Below are 16,678 nucleotides of genomic sequence, written 5' to 3'. Positions count from 1 at the left end.
ATGGGCCCGGAAAATGAATTTATCCTTAGTGACTTTGACTTGGCTCCATTTCTATTTCCGTTTTTACTCTTTTCTGGGATCCTTAGAGCCTTACCCTGGGTACCGCATCGAGGAATGTATATAAAGTTGTGCTTTTAGTGGATTTGCAAGAGAAAGTCTTCAAAAAACTTTGAATAGTATTGTTCCATTTCTGAAATCGCTGGCAACCATGTCTGCTTGGCCATGCTATTAGGCCCTAACTAATTGGTTGCTATTGGCATGGTATCTCAAATGTTGAAAAGTAAAAGGGAGAAAAACGAGAAACCAGCAGGAGGGGTAGGGGAGAATCAAATAGATACAAGAATATATAGGAGCAGCACGCATTTTTTCGGTTCCTTGACCAATTTAAAGAACATAGAGTCCAGATCCAATGTTCGACCAATGACGGATTGGTCGGCGATCTTCAAGCTCAATGCACCACCAGAGAACTTCCTTGAGTTTCTCGGTTTGCTCGCCGGCCTCGTAGGCTCGCGAGAGTGCGTACCATGCATCGGAGTTGTCCCAAGAACTGCCAAGTTTGGTCAGCGCAGATAGAAGGCCATATGCGCGGTCTCGGGCAGCAAGTCGATGTAAGTGCTTGGGGTCAACATCGTGGGCCGACATGGGAGCCTCGCTGGACTCTGAGCTTTGTGCGCTCTCGTCGACCTTCATCTCCTCGATCGACACGGCCCGGGCAGACTTTGGTTGGGAAAGCTCGGATAAGAGTGAAAGGCGCGAGGCTTCGAGATTGACGTCGGCATTTGTAGGTTCAAGGGGCAGTGTCTGGTCCCACACATCTAGAAGAAGATTTGCCAGGGAAATAGTCGCTGTCGGGTGATCCGGGGAGCGCAAGAGGGCGCCCTCGAACTGCTTGATAGCTTGGTGAGGCTTTGATTGAGCCTGGGCCAAAAGGCCTTGCTCAGCGTAGACATCAGCCCAAAGCTCCTCCGAGCTCTTGGCGTTACACCAACCACGTTTGCCGAGGGAACGGGCTGAGGATTCGTGAGTGGAGGCGATGACTTCAACTCGAGCGGTTTGCTTAGCAGCTTCCTCGCAGGCTTCGCGAGCATCATCGAACAAGGACGCTCGGCGGTACAGGCCGGCAATTATGAGCCAAATCTTGACAAGCAGGCCGAGGGCATGCTTATTGGACTGTGGGGTAGAGAACTTGGTGACGGCATTTGTCGGAGAGTCGAATTGGTGAGAGCCCGGCAAACGAATATCTTGCACAGGGGGCTGGCGCTCATGGCCAGCTGGAGCTGGTTGTTGTTTATGATGAATGTTATGCGCTATAGGCTGCAGTGGCTGCTTGCCTCCACTCGGGGAGGGTGCTTGTGAAACAGGCGACACATTGCCAGATACCGCAATGCCAACCATCTCGGGGGTTTCTACTCCATTTGGCAGCGGCGGTTCTTGATCACGAGGCCTCTCGTGTTTGCTGTGGAAACTACCACTGCGTTTTCTTAGCTTCTTAGAGTCAGAGCGTGAAAGGGCTGATTGATGCTCTTGTTGACTGTTCGTGTCTTCGTCAGTGACGTGGATAGCAGGTGCCCCAGTGGGAGTGCTATGCCCATTGGGAATCGGCGGCACTGCAGGTGCGTCGCTCATTTGATCACCTCGGCGGTCCGGCAGCTGAGATGATCTGTTTCGACTGAAGATGCTGCTCCGAAAGCTCTTAGTTGTACCTGCCGAGCTCTTGGGGGGTACCAAATGCTCCGACTTCGACTTCATCTCCCCGTTATCAAGGTTCAGGTCACTAAACAGTGTGCTGAACAAGCTCAGTAGTTGCTCGGTTTGGTTGACAGCAGCCTCAGGGCCCTCAATGAGCTCGACGAAAGCGAGCTGCGAGATTCGTGTTTGAATTATACGTTCCTTCTCTCGTCCAGACAATCGACTGAGAACTGAGCGCTTAGGGCCAGTAAAACCGTGGTCCTTGCAGTGGGTTTGTCTCGAGGAGCGCCGATCACGGCTGCTCTTGGGGAAAATATCCGATGGGAATTGTTCAAAGGCAGCTTCGCAGGAACGCTCGGCGATTTCAAATTCCTGCTTGGCACTAAGCAAGAGAGCAAGCAAATGCCAAAGAGGCACAAGATCGCGTTCGTGCGACAGATCATCGGAGCTCGGTGGGCCATGAGAACTCAAGGCCGATTTGACATAGCTGATTGCAGCATCCAGGTCTCGATTTTCCGCAAGGACTAGTGATAATGTGTAGAGAGAGGCATAGCTCAACTGATTGCCCAACTCTGGAGACACACTCTTCTCCAGATAATCAATTGCTTCACCACGAATTAGATCTCGAGATTCATTCTGTGGAGTATAGTTGGCCCAGTTCGCGAGTCCAATTCCAACTGCTCTATGGGCCAAAGCAAGCACAGATTGTGATATATCGGAGGAGTTAGCGGGGCTTGCGTTTCCAGGTACCAGCGCGCTGTTATTGGCCGTGCCGTTTTCCAGGGTCGTTTCTTGTTTGTCGAGGAATTCTTTGATCAACTCCGTCAAATCTTTGGCCTTTTCTGCCTCCTCCAAGGAACCCAAGCAGCTTAACAATGAGACGCCTTCGGAGAGAGTTTGCAGAAGTACTTCATCTTTCTCCAGTTCACCCGACTCAGCCGCCTTGGCAGCTCTTTCCTTGGCAGCAGTGACGATCTCAATATAAGATTCCAATGACTTGATGGCGAGATCAAAGTCAGCCAATGCCGAATGAACATGAAACAAGCGTCGCAAAATCAAATGCGAGTGATATGTTTTCGTTGCTGCGCGGTAGAGGATCTGGATAGAGTTTGTCAGTAGTCGCCGAGGAATGTCAATCATTGCTCCTTACATCCAAAACATTCCGGCCCACGGCATTCTGGCCCCCTTCGCCGAGGTCCTGATCCTGCCAGTGCGGTCCACAGAGCACCTCCCAGTTGCTAATAACCTGTTCCACCCACTCCTCAACCTGGGAATTGTTGGATTGGGCGGTAGGAAATTTGACTTCCCGGAGAAGGTTGTTTTCACAGATCGATTCGATGCGACGAAGTTCGCTTGCAAGCTGCGGGCGCTCGGGAACACCATCGACGGGCGGGGTATAGATCAGGTTATTTTGAAGAACAAGTGTGAGGAGTCCGTAGTAGGATTTCCAAATTGCTGGGCGTGAGACCGTTCCTGAATTGTCGGCAAATGCAGCCTTGTTGGGCGCAGCTCCCTGCTTCACTGCAGGTAGGGCAGCCCACAGCCTAAAGAGCCGAAGCGCAATCTCCACATGTCTGGGATCCGAGTATGGGCATGTGTTTGTGGCTGTTTCGGTGGCAATCAAGGCGCCTCTTCCTAGCATAGTTTCGGACCAGCTGAGGAATTGTTGGTTGGAGGTCGAGGCAAGCTGGCCCTTCTCGAGCCATACTGCCAGAGAGGCAAAGGTCTCCAAGATCTCATCGATTTCGGCCACTGCCGATTGCGCAGAACCTAGAATTATATTAGCCAGTCGAAATGGGCCGTAAGCAATGAATCCATGCCGTACCCTTCAGATAGCATCCTTTGACCAGGCAGACCTCGGTCCACGGTGAGAGACCCTGGCCATCGCTTGTCAAAGTATCGATTGTCGCGTTGAAGTCCCTTGGAAGGCGAGCAGCTGCCAGACTTGGCTCATTGAGCGTCCAATGGATCCAACCCAGGCAGACTTGCGCCTGCAGTAGCTCTTGAAGATTCCCGTCGTTGTTTTCGATAGTCGTCAACAGGGCCGGGATCAGCTCGGGAAGATGTGGTGTCGACGTAGACTCGGTTGACGTCCGCTGCTGAAGAAATGCGACCACTCGAGTCTCTGCTGTTGCGGTTTGGATTACACCTTTGGGGGAAATCGTTGTCAGCTTTTCCCCGCTAGTGGGCGTACACTAGTCAATCGTAGACGTACAGGTTCGTTGCGGAGCGTGCTTGGTGACCTTTCGAATCAATTCGGGCACTTCTTCCCATCTACCTTGGGCCCGCGCTTGATCCAAGGACGCGATGTAGCGTTGCCCCTTCTCGGCATTACCTCCCTAGACGCACGTGTTAGTATAGCTCGATCAGAATCGACATTTAATTTAATCAGAAGGAACGAGGTCCACGGTAGACATCACAACTTACCGCCATGGTTCAGGTTCAGGAGGACTTGCTAAGAATGCGCGGAGGAGAGATGTAGAAGGTAGAAAGGCCATGCGCGGAGCAAGCAGTGCGGCATCGTCAGGCCCCGAGAATGAGTGATCGCCCAGGGGTGGCACAGTACGTACTACCGTACGGGTGCCACAGCCCTGTGGGGTGGCTTCATGTATTCCCGTGACGGTAATTTACCGAGGCTTCATGTGGCCCAAGCTTTCTCTTTTTTCTGCCAAGCCTCGATGTCCCATCTTCAAAAAAAAAAAGTTACCGATAAGCACTTCACTTGCGACACTTGCACTTCACCTTCCTATACAGTCACTGTCGCTTGTGATCTCACAGGTACCCAGTGCAATGACATCCACTACTTTGCGTGCCATTACGCACCGCCTGACCACCACTCCGGTCGACCAATTGCCCTCTATAGCCTCGTTTCTTGCGACTTCTCTGGGTGATTGCGCAGAGCTGCTGTCTGCCCCCCAAAACCAAAAGCCTGGCAAATCCGATTCCGACAATGCCGTCCAGATTCACAAATTGAAGACCCGCTTGGCAAGTCTGCTGCAGGATCGCACCGTCGAGGGCCGATGGACCGCGGTGGTCTTGGTGAAAGCAACCGTTGAAGCGGGACAATGGGAAATCCTGCGAGGATATGAGCCCATTGTTCGTGGCTTGATTGGCATTCTGGCGGTATGCAATAACATAATCGATATGCGATCTAGACTACTGCTGGTTCAATTGACTAATTTCTACCTTTTTCTTTTCTTTTTAGAAACCAGATCCTATCTCCACGAGAAAGATGTGCATCATTACATTGACTCGTATCTTCCACCTCACCTATCAGTACCCGACTCTTGTTCGAGAGATTACAACCCCCCACCTGCCAGCGTTTGTTACTGCTGCCTTGAACCTCGTCTCAACCCTTGTCAAGCTGCCATCTGGATCAAGCCGGAAACCCAAGCCCAACACACCCTTTTTGGAAATTGTTCTCCATGCGATCTTGGAATTGGTTCCTCGTCACCCGACTATTTTCCGTCCCTTCGGTACCCAGCTTCGCACCCTCCTCACGGATATACTTGGCGCCTCTTCGCCTGCGTATTACCCAGAGCCAGTGGTTGACGTTGCAGAGCAGCTGTTTGCTTCGCTCTATAAATGCGCGCCCAAGGATAAATCAAGCTCTGGCTGGAGCAATGACTGCCGCTCCACAATCGTGTCGATCCACAACGCGGTGGATCACGTTTTCCGCGCCGTGGTGGAACAATGGGAGTCTGTAGACGGGTCCTTGGTTCCAACAAAACAAAACTATAGCAAAGAGGCTGGCAACGATCGTCCTGATGCTCTTGGATTGCCGAGTTGGAAGGGCATTCACACTGGAACTGACAGGATTATCACGCTTCTGAGAATTCTCTCTGGATTTATCTCCATGCCATCCACATCTAGTGTGGCTCTCCCCCTGGGCTCAATTCTCGATTTGACATCGCGACTAACTTCGGTGATTGTTCCGGCAAACGGTCAATCCTCCAATGGCGCGCAGGCTAACCCCGAGATTAGCCGGGAGGAGCGAGAACAACTCTGGGCCGAGCTGCCTCGCATCCACATTGGTGCCATGGAGCTGCTTTCCCAGGTTGTCAACGTTCTCGAGACTAGCTCTACTTCTATCACGCAGTCTATGTTGGAGCAAGCCAATTGGGTCTTCCGACACGAAAGGTTTAGCAAGGATGTTCGCTCAACTACTTACGACTTGCTCCAGTCCTTGGTGTCTGTGAACGGGCCTGCCATGCCGAAGCAGAGCGTATCTTCCATTGCTAATGTTCTGCGCTCCTGCTGCCATGACCTTCTCCCCACGTCTGGAGAATCTGGCTCGCAGGTCAAGTCCCAATCTGATTCCAAATCGAAGTCGAAGGCTGGCCCAGGAACAACAAATGCCGACTCTTTCCTGAACCCCAACCTTATTACCCTTCAAGTTTCTCCTGGTTCCAGCTTGTCGAAGATCGAAAAGACTGCCTCTAATCTGCTCCAGGCCGTCCTTGCGTCCGTCCCGTCCGAGCTTCTTGCGGCGTCTCTTCGGGCTGAGATTGACCGTACAATTATCTTGACTGCGGATAAGGACGCGATGCTTGCCAGCGTCCTCAACCCAATTCCCGCGGCCAAGGGTCGCGGGGCTGGCGCTAGCCTCATGCCTTTCTTGGTTCGCAGCTATTCCGATCAAATGGAGGTCGAGGCTCTGGTGCGCCCCAGAATGCCAGTCCTGATGACTGCGCCGGAACTTGATGCATACACTGAGAATGAAGAAGACGAGGAAGCCGAAGAGATGGACACTGAAACTTTCGATGCCACGCCTTCAACTTCCGAGTTCTTGAAGGCTCCCCACGTTGAGGCTCCCAAACCTGAGCCGGCACCAGCAGTCCCATCAGTGCACAAACGCACATATGCCGAGGAGTCTACTCTCCAATCGACTGGATTCGCTGTGGAGACTGAGAAGCAACCAGTGCAGGCTAAAAAGGCGCGATTTGAGACAACTGTCTCGGCGGTCACCGAATCGCCTTCTGGACAGACGCAGCCCGTTACCGTTACCCAGGTGTCTACTTCTTCGCATGAACAGCCTCAGTTCAAGACCCAGGTCTCAACCATCTCGACAACCTCACAGTCTGCTGCGGATCCGGCTGATGATGAGAGTGATGGTGAGCTACCCACCTTGAACATGGACTCCGATACAGATGAAGATGAAGACGACGATGTCGCCATGGAAGGCTAAGTAATTTGTAAACCTTGGAATGTATATATATTTCTGCGAAAATATTTTGGACGATGTACCTATTTATGATGTTTCCAACCTTGAACATGTTTCATAGTAGTTTAGACCTGGAGTCTGGTCAAACCCTGAATAGACCGAAATGCCCGAAAATATATTGTCTAGTACCTTCAAAGTTTATACCACTCGAATTCCACTGCCCCAATATGTACCATCGCTCCAGTAACGAAACCACACCCCTTCCCAGCACCACCAGCCCGAACCTTTGGCAAGTCCCAATCCACGAAGTGGACTGAGCGGAATGGGCTCTATTAGCCACAATCCACCCCTGGCAAAGTCGTCCGCTATGCGGGCTCCTGAAAACAGCAACCAGGATAGAACAAAAATTGCATTCCCGGCCCTCCGAAGATTTTTCGGGGTGTAGGAAGCGGAAGCTTTGGGAAAACCACCGCCTTAAAAATATATTCACCAATGACTCCGACGCTTTGCATAAAAAAGAACAGGAATGGCCCGGAGAAGGGTCGGGTAGCAGTGAACTGGGTATAGCTGCCACAGGCATGTATGAACCCACTAAGTGAGAACGAAACAATGATATGAACGATGCGTCTTAGCTGCACATTCTGTGCCAATTTGGCTGGAAGAAGAGACAAAATCCACCCAGCGGTCATTGTGAAACCGTGGCGGAAGAGCTGGTGCCACCAACGTCCCCAGCAGCCAGCGAGTCCGTGGTCTAGAAGAGGTTCAAGAAAAGGCCCAAAGGAGTCTGCATATAGCCAAGATGCATCAAGGGGAGCCGCCGCCAGTTTTCTGAATGCATTGGGGAAAGCCAGAGACAGCCCAAGGAAAACAATGGGGCTCAATGAGGTTACGAAGTTCAAGGCAACATAAACGCCCATAGCGCTGATGAAAACATGGTAGAAACGAATGAGAATAGGAAATGGCTGGAAATAGGAGAGTGGAAACGGTGGCGAATCTGTAATGGCCGATCCTCGAAAGTAGGGGTCTCGCATCATGACTGATTTCAAACAGTCCAGAAGGAGGTAAGATATCAGAAATGTACGGAACGCATGCCTGAGACGATGGTTCGCGCTGGGATATGTGGAATCGTCTTTTGCCTGGAACTTAAACTTATTGGAGCCGAATCCAGCATGTAGTTGGGAATGCACGGACTGAGGAAGTGGTCCAAGATGAGGAGCTCGCCAGTTCCACTCGGGTCCTCGCAAGCTGAAGAGCAAACCTGCGCACCACCCAAGACGATGGGATAGTTTACGAGGATAGGGCTGCCATTGGAATATCTCCCTTTTCCCGTCTTTGCCATTGGGCTTGGACTGGACATGTCCAGATGTATTCAAAGTCGCCACTTTTGTTGATTCACTCTCGGCAATCGTCGTTCGTTCAATGCGTTGAAAATCTTTTTCGATGTCGGTGAATACTAAAATTCCGGCACTCCATATGAGTGACCATGCGGCGATAAGTCCAATCATGTAGCCATTGCCACCCAAGTGAGCGCGGTGGCTTTGAAAAATCTGAAGGGCAAAACCCAGGGTTAGGGCAAAGATGGCGGATCGAATATATCTGCCGCCCCGGTGGCGGGGTACAATCAGACCAAGCAATGGTAGAAGGTTGAAGATCACAGCTTGGTAGAGGAAAACCGGCTTGAAAATTCCCTGTTGCAATAGTGCCTCGAGTTCCTCTCCATGCTGTCGGACAAGATCCCTGTAGGAACCATGACGTGGATCAGCCATACGGATAGGGCGCCACTAGCAGGGCAGCTTGACCCCCTTGGGAAGCGCTAAGCAGATAAGCTTGAATGTGGACTCATTCGTCGATAGAAAAGAATGTTAAAGCCGTGACTTGATTCTATGATTGAAAGTGAGGCCAACACTGAAGATCGAATGCAGAGAAATGTTCAAGTTCCTGAGTAAGAAGTTGCTTTATTGCCATCGAGGCTGGGGAGTGTGAATCACATGACCACGTGGTTCGCGACACACGAGGCATCCTGATTGGGACTAGCGGGTCCCGTCACCTCCACATATTCACGTCCATATCTCGCATGGAATCTCCTGATCGTTCCCCTCAATGTTCATTCTCTGGAATTATTCAATTGCCCGGATTGATCTTTAGTTATCAATTTTTACTCTTCACCTTCACTTGAGCTTCGGCTTGACTCTTGAGATCATTATCGGACAAGATTTCTCACCGCGTGGGGTAAAATACGTGGATCATGCCCCGGCGAACTAGCAAACGCAATGCCGATGCGGCTGGATTGACCGTGGCTGGGCTTGAAGAAGGCTCAAATCGCGTGTCTAAAACTAGCCGGAACAATTCACCCTCAAAACCATCTGATTCTAGCACAGACCAGAAGGTTGATCCGCCCGCGGACTATATCGACCTGACCGCGGACTATATCCCCCTGACACAGGTTGCCGGTGCCGACGAAGAGGATGCTGCCGCCGAAGAAATCGTGCAAGGCAGCCAAGATGATACAGCTACATCCAACTTTGAGATTTATGGTATGTCAGGGCCCAACTACCCCCTATTATTCCGCATTGGAATCACTGGAACAGAACTAAAGTATCCGGATAGGTATTTGTCCCACTTCAATTGTGGGTGTGCGCTTCTACCGAGGACATGCTACTAAGGGTGAGCATGTTGTCTTGAATCGAGAACCTGCAAACCCCTATGACCGCAATGCCATCCGTGTCGATAATGTCATGGGTGCTCAGATCGGCCATATCGGACGAGCGGTGGCTGAAAAGCTTGCAAAGTATATGGTAAGCTGAACGCAACAATGACAGACAACAGAAATCAATTTATTTATTCACAAGGATATAGGACCCCAAGAAGATTGTTGTGGAGGCCGTGCTTACCGGTACCATCGGCGCTTACACCTGTCCGATGAATTTGAAGATCTACGGCCCCCGTGACCCGACCGTGGCACCGGACTTGAAAAGACAATTGAATCTGGATAATCTGATACCTCGCGGAACTGACCTCGCAGAGCGCGAAAAGAAGAAACGAGAGAAGCAACAAGAAAAAGAACGGAAAGAGGAAGCGAAGAAAGCTCGTGCCATGGCTCTCAGTAAAGCTGCACAAGGCTGGCAGGCCAACGAAGACTCGCAATTTGCCAATCTATCAACTCCGAGAGGACTCGGTGAAGGCGAAGAAAGCCTCGAGGAACTGTTCAGCCAGAGCAAGTTCTTCAATCCAAGAGAGATCGGCCAGGTTGTGGAAACATTTGGCCAGAAGGAACTTGACCTGGCTAAGATGCCAATGGTAGAATCACCAGAAGCGCTCTATACGACATTGCTTCCATATCAACGACAAGGATTGGCATGGATGGTCAACCAAGAATCGCCTACCTTGCCAGCTCCTGGATCGGATGCTATTGTACAGCTATGGAAGCGTGATGCGAACAACTTCACCAACATCGCGACCAACTTTTCGACCACCACGGCGCCACCGCTGGCCAGTGGTGGTATTCTAGCCGATGACATGGGTCTCGGCAAGACAATCCAGATTATCTCGCTTATTCTAGCCAACCCGAAACCACTAAACCCCAAGTCTAGTAAGACAACTCTGATCATAGCTCCTGTCGGTGTGATGAGCAACTGGAGGAACCAGATTCACGACCACACCCGAAGTGAGAATGCGCCAAGTGTTTTGATTTATCATGGTACTGGCAAAAAGGAAGCTGGGAACCTGGCGAACTACGATGTTGTGATCACAAGCTACGGTGCACTCTCCGTGGAATTCAAAGCGGATGCCAAAAAGCCACCTGCTAAAGGTATCTTTTCTCTTCACTGGCGCCGCGTGGTTCTCGACGAAGGCCACACGATCCGCAACCCACGAAGCAAGGCATCGCTTGCAGCATGCGGCCTGCGTGTGGACTCTCGTTGGACTTTGACTGGAACACCGATCATCAACACTCTGAAGGATCTTTACTCGCAGATCCGCTTTTTGAAGCTATCTGGTGGACTGGACGATTTCAGCGTGTTCAACAGTGTTTTGATCCGCCCCCTAATGAGCGGCATGCCCGAGGCACGTCTGCTTCTCGAGGCCCTGATGGCGACGGTCTGTCTTCGTCGTACCAAGACCATGAAGTTTGTGGATATTCGCCTCCCGGAGATGACATCTCGGATCCTTCGAGTCAAATTCCATTCCCACGAGCAGGAAAAATATGGCGCTTTACAAGAAGAAGCCAAGGGCGCACTGGTGGAATTCAAGGACAAGCAAGGCACCTATTCGCACCTTCTGGAGGTGCTTCTACGTCTTCGCCAGGTTTGTAATCACTGGACCCTCTGCAAAGATCGAATCGATGCCCTTATGAACACCCTAGAGGAAAATAAGGTCGTGCCTCTTACAGATGAGAACATTGCGGCCTTACGCGATATGCTTCAGCTTCAAATCGAAAGCCAAGAAGTGTGCGCCATCTGCTTGGACAACCTGGAGGAGCCCGTTATAACTGCATGTGCTCACTCGTTCTGCCGTGGCTGCATTGAACAAGTCATCGAGCGCCAGCACAAGTGTCCACTGTGCCGAGCCGACCTCAAAGACAATACAATCTTGGTATCTCCCGCCGTTGAGCTAGGCGAAGATTCCTCAAACGCCGTTGCAGATCCCAATCAACCAAGCAGTAAGATTGAAGCGCTTATCAAAGTGTTGACTGCAAAGGGACAGGCACCGGGTACGAAAACGGTGGTCTTCAGCCAATGGACTTCTTTCCTCAATCTCATCGAACCTCAACTGGAGCAGCGTGGAATCAGATTCGTCCGCATCGATGGCAGCATGCCTTCCATCAAGCGAGACAACTCCATTAATGTGTTCTCCAACGATCCCTCATGTGTCGTTCTTCTCGCAAGTCTCAATGTGTGCAGTGTCGGTCTCAACCTCGTTGCTGCGAATCAAGCCATTCTATGCGACAGCTGGTGGGCCCCGGCAATCGAAGACCAGGCAGTTGACCGAGTCTACCGCCTTGGACAAAAGCGAGAGACTACGGTGTGGCGACTGGTGATGGAGGACAGTGTCGAAGAACGTGTGATACAGGTACAGGAGCGTAAGCGTGCCTTGATGTCGGCCGCTTTCCGCGAAACTGGCAAGAAGAAGGCCGAGGATAGAGCTACACGTGTGGCTGACCTGGAGAACTTGCTGGTATGATCATATTGAGAGGGCGTTCGAGGGGCTCTATCGGCGGTGACTAGGGGCTTCTGGTGGCAATTATGTCGGCGTGGAGTGTTTCTGATACCCAATCTTCTGCATTTCGATTCTTAGGTTAGGGTAGGGTAGGGCGATTTCGGGATTTTCTTTCTGTGTATTCTTAGACTCACAAGTCACGAAAATAATCTAAAGAATTTTGCTTTGAATGGGTGTTATACTGCCGGTCTGCAATATACTAGCATGCTCTTGATTCTAAGGTTGGAGATAAACTTGAAACCAAGGAAATTTGGCCTCGAGCATCTATCCTGCCCCCAAGTTGCATGGATGGGCTACAGGTCTTAGGCCCAGTGCATCAAAAAAGAGATAACACCCTTTACGGAGTACGGTCAGTCTTCTAATCATAATACGAGACGATTATCAACGGAATCCACTATGGACGGTCCAAATAGGGGGGCGAAGGGCAAACTGGCCGAAACGGGGCAACCTCGCCCAGAAACTCAAAACACTTGCGTATCACTCAACAAAAAAGAGATTCGGAAATCGAGAAATCGACTGATTCCATTTCGCCTTCCTATCTTCTCTTGACAGTATATACTTATGAAAATAGGAAGGCTTCTCCGTTAGGGTTCAGTGGCGTTCATACTCTTTTTTGGCCTGCCTTTCTCGAAAGCCTAGAAACAAGGCCGGCCACACGGACCGTTGGCATGATCCTACCCGGCACGGTCCGCCTGTTTATAAAGAGACGACTAAAGAGACTATGTACAAGGGAGGGGGGACGAAACGAGGCAAAGGAAGATGAGCCCATAGGATCACCGAATGGGCCAGCCCGGTCCAGAAACCAGGCCACCAGGACGGACCGGCTCCCTTCCCGGAGCAGGGGGTATTTATTAAAAGAGTTGGACGAGAAGAAGGGTTCGGGAAGATCTCACACTCTAAGATGAACTTAGAATATACTCGGACTCCAACGAGCCAACGACAACTCACTCAGTCGATTCCGACCGGGATGGCCGGTAAAGTTTACGTTTACTCACTCCCCACGCCGAGAGGCTGGGCAAACATGGATCAGGTAAGGACCATCTGACTCAGTGACTAACGACCCCTGAAAGGTTTAGTGAAGGAGGCGAGGCGGTAGGGGGCAAAGGGGTGGGGATTGGCCAATTAATCGATGACGCCGAGTCAAACATGCGCCGAGACGAATCAGATTTGTGGCGTGACGCGCCACCAAGAGGATCTGAAGAGGCGTGCGAATTTAACTCCCGCGAGGCGTTGTACCCCGATTTTTTCCAGCCGCACTGGGGATGGGGTTCAGCGGATAAGTGTCTGGCCGGATCTCCGCACATCAAGGTTGTAGGTACGAGGTAAAGTAGTTATAAACTACAGATACATTATGGTGGGTTGGTCCACCTTGCACGTGTGGACCGTCTGATGTGATGTGCATCAGGAACGTCATGCACGAGATGGGGGAAGACGGCACGATTGTGCTACATCGGCCGGTGTCCGCATTTTTCAAGCGTCCCCTTGACGACATCGGGGGGGAAGAGGGGCGGAATTTCTAGGCGGAAGGAGGAAATCCGGATGGTGTCTCACGATCGGTTTGGCCGTGGCTTGTCGCTCAGTGGAGTGCATTGGGCATCACAACAAACGTCTGAGCATCTCGCTTGGGTCGGGGCAACGGCAACCGTGTCATTTGCGTTCTTTGGGATGTGCATCACCTGCCGTCGGAAAGAAATGACCATTGAGATTCAGTCATGTTAACATGGCGTCATATATTCCGAGCCGTATCAAGTAGCCGACCAAAAAGCCTCACTTCCGTTGTCCGTTGCCCCCTGTCAGACGGGCCGTGGCATACGGCGGAAAGGGTAACCTTCAGCGGTGGGAAAGTGATGCCTATCGAAGGACTTGGGACTTGGGGGGCGGGCGCACCGGAGTGGACTCAACAGGCTAATGATGGCAAGTTGTGGTGGTACTCCGTAATAAAGTGGAGGCCACCTTCCTAAAGGATGATGGCCTCACATAATGGTGTTGCACATCAGGGTGGAATGGCCCGAGGTGATTGAGGGATTTTAGGGGGCGACGTAAGAATGGATGGTTCCCCACACTCAAAAAAGTGGGTTGGCTGGACGGTCCGTTGGCTGGAAATGCGGGGAGGCAAAATCGGGGAAATCTGGGGGAGGTTGACCCACAGTAACACGAGAATTCGAGAGAGGGACAGAGAGAAGGAGTGAAAAGAAAAGAGAAAAAAAGGAAGTAAAAAGAGAGAGAGGGAGGGAGGAGAAAAAACAAGCAAAAGAGGCACAAAGTGTATGCAAAACATTGTCAGCCATCAGCCCCAATCAGTCAGAGATAAGACTGACTTTGTAAAAGGCTGGGCTTATCTGGGCAGATACCCTAGGATACCCTAGGAAACCCTTATTAGGAGGGTACCAAGATAACACTAACCCTAAAGTACTCAGATACTCAGATAACCAATTAACTACAACCGGCTCCCTTCCCGGTGAAACCAACCGTCTTATTGGATCTCCCTTGACTTTCCCCCATTTTGGCCATCCTGCACATTGAAACCATGGACTGACCCCCCCCACAGTCCTTGACTGTCCCTAACTAGGACTAGTCCCCTTATGCAAGGCAAGTTTATGGAACCTGAGAATCATTGAAATATGTTACTCCAACCCTCCCCCAATCCTCTTTTTTTTCTCGTTCAGACCTTCTCTTCAATCTATCCTATTCAATCCTAGTGCTTTTTGTCTTTTTTTTCCTCTCTTCGCTCTTCTTTTCTCCTCTATAAATCATATGCCTTGGCAATCATGTTAGACGAAAAGAAAAATATCGATGAGCCTCTAGAGCCGGTTCCCTCCCAATTCGGCGAGGTCCAAGAAGGCGCTCACGATGCTGTCTTCGGTGAAATCACTGGCGAAGGTCCCAACTACCGAAATGTAAGTCATGGCTGATTTTTCTCCTATTTATTTCGCCTTTTTTATCATCAGTGGCTAACGCTATTTCTGAATCGCAATAGGTCGGATGGTTGGGTACCGCGGTCCTCATGATGAAAACCCAAATTGGACTGGGTGTTCTCTCTATCCCCGTCGCCTTCAACTCCTTAGGAGTCATACCCGGTGTGATTGTTCTCTGTCTTATTGCCGGAATCACAACATGGTCCGATTTCATTATCGGTACCTTCAAACTACGACACCGTGAAGTCTACGGTATTGACGATGTGGGAGAGTTGCTATTTGGCAAGGCCGGGCGAATTGTTCTGGGAACTGCCTTTTGTCTCTGTAAGTGTGGGATTCGATGCCTATTTCGGTCGGGAAAAGTTTCCTAATTTTGGTTATTTGATACAGGGTGGATCTTCGTCGCTGGTTCGGGAATGCTGGGCATCTCCATCAGTCTCAACGCCATCTCCTCCCACGCCGTCTGTACCGCCGTCTATGTGGTCATCGCCTTTATCGTGTGTTTTATCCTGGGAAGCATTCAGACTCTCGGGCGCATCTCGTGGATCGCCTGGCTAGGTCTGATTTGTATTCTCACGTCGAGTAAGCTCTTCCCTTATCCTTCTCCCTGCCGATTTCAATATATCAAACATGATATCTAACATGATATCTCTCCAGTTATGATCGTTACTGTCGCCGTGGGCCTTCAAGATCGCCCAGCTGCCGCGCCTAAAGATGCCGTTTGGGTTCCCGACTACAAGATTGTCGCCAGCCCTTCCTTCACTGATGCCATCACCGCCGTATCAACCATCGTCTTCGCTTATGCCGGCACCCCGGCTTTCTTCTCCCTTGCATCGGAGATGCGCGAGCCTCAGCATTTCAACAAAGCCTTGATTCTCTGTCAATCCGTCGTGACTGTCTTCTACCTTGCTATTGGAATCGTTATCTACTATTACTGCGGATCATACGTCTCCTCTCCCGCCCTTGGCTCTGCCGGTCCCCTGGTGAAGAAGGTTAGCTATGGATTTGCTCTTCCTGGTCTGCTGGCCAGTACCCTACTTTTCATCCACGTGAGTCTACCTTCCTCTTTGACCCCCTTACCTTTCGCCATAAACTAATCATCTCCCAGATCACGGGTAAATACATCTTCGTCCGTATCCTCCAAGGTTCCCGCCACCTCACATCCAACACCCTAACCCACTGGGTCGTCTGGCTCTCGTGTACTTTCGGCGTCGGCCTGATCGCCTACATCATTGCGAGTGCCATCCCTGTCTTCAGCGACCTTGTCTCCCTTGTTGGCGCCTTGCTTGGAACTCCCATGTGCTTCCAGCCAATGGCCGGCATGTGGCTGTATGACAACTGGAGCAAGGGCAATGCTCACAGATCAGCCCGGTGGTATGCCATGGTCGCCTGGTGCGCCTTTGTCATCGTCGCCGGAACCTTCTTGATGATTGGAGGTACCTACGGATCGGTTGTTAGTATTATTAAGAGCTACAATGAGACCGGTGGCTCGGCCGCCTGGTCTTGTGCCGATAACTCTAGTAGCTAGATGCTATATTAGATATGAATGTACGATTTATTACTTTTTCAAGAACTGTTCGATGAGAAGGAACGCGTAGTACTAGCGAATATGATAGTAACAAAGCTAGAGAATAGAAGAAGACGAAGCAAGGCTAAGGTTATCTCAACATGCATGTAGTCGCCTAGCTATGTGCCT

At 50.9% G+C, this 16,678-nt stretch overlaps 5 protein-coding genes across 5 annotated transcripts; 3 read left to right on the top strand and 2 right to left on the bottom strand.

Moving 5' to 3' along the window:
* Positions 1 to 384: 384 nt before the first annotated feature.
* On the bottom strand, positions 385 to 4,028 carry N7509_011871 (uncharacterized protein; the record flags this gene model as incomplete). The annotated part of the gene is made up of 4 exons (XM_056636508.1): positions 385 to 2,787; positions 2,840 to 3,459; positions 3,515 to 3,838; positions 3,905 to 4,028. Coding segments are annotated over 4 exons (3,471 nt in total), but the record flags the coding sequence as incomplete, so codon positions are not given.
* Positions 4,029 to 4,479: 451 nt separating this feature from the next.
* N7509_011870 (RIX1/PELP1 family protein) lies at positions 4,480 to 6,877 on the top strand (the record flags this gene model as incomplete). Its single annotated transcript, XM_056636507.1, has 2 exons — positions 4,480 to 4,812; positions 4,895 to 6,877. 2 exons carry the CDS (start codon positions 4,480 to 4,482, stop codon positions 6,875 to 6,877), a joined length of 2,316 nt encoding a protein of 771 aa, XP_056482537.1.
* Positions 6,878 to 7,218: 341 nt separating this feature from the next.
* On the bottom strand, positions 7,219 to 8,619 carry N7509_011869 (wax synthase family protein; the record flags this gene model as incomplete). Its single annotated transcript, XM_056636506.1, has 1 exon — positions 7,219 to 8,619. The coding sequence occupies one exon, from the start codon at positions 8,617 to 8,619 to the stop codon at positions 7,219 to 7,221; it is 1,401 nt and encodes a 466-aa protein (XP_056482536.1).
* A 479-nt stretch (positions 8,620 to 9,098) lies between these two features.
* Positions 9,099 to 12,031, top strand: N7509_011868 (DEAD/DEAH box helicase; the record flags this gene model as incomplete). Its single annotated transcript, XM_056636505.1, has 3 exons — positions 9,099 to 9,387; positions 9,461 to 9,648; positions 9,710 to 12,031. 3 exons carry the CDS (start codon positions 9,099 to 9,101, stop codon positions 12,029 to 12,031), a joined length of 2,799 nt encoding a protein of 932 aa, XP_056482535.1.
* Positions 12,032 to 14,835: 2,804 nt separating this feature from the next.
* On the top strand, positions 14,836 to 16,510 carry N7509_011867 (uncharacterized protein; the record flags this gene model as incomplete). Its single annotated transcript, XM_056636504.1, has 5 exons — positions 14,836 to 14,964; positions 15,045 to 15,306; positions 15,373 to 15,564; positions 15,640 to 16,031; positions 16,091 to 16,510. The coding sequence occupies 5 exons, from the start codon at positions 14,836 to 14,838 to the stop codon at positions 16,508 to 16,510; spliced, it is 1,395 nt and encodes a 464-aa protein (XP_056482534.1).
* Between the last annotated feature and the right edge of the window lie 168 nt (positions 16,511 to 16,678).

This window comes from Penicillium cosmopolitanum (assembly GCF_028827165.1).
Source record: "Penicillium cosmopolitanum strain IBT 29677 chromosome Unknown utg000011l:1.0-3548175.0:1.0-3550911.0, whole genome shotgun sequence".
NCBI classification, from domain to species: Eukaryota; Fungi; Ascomycota; class Eurotiomycetes; order Eurotiales; family Aspergillaceae; genus Penicillium; species Penicillium cosmopolitanum.
The sequence above is the reverse complement of the archived record's forward strand: the minus strand, read 5'-3'. Positions and strand labels throughout refer to the sequence as shown.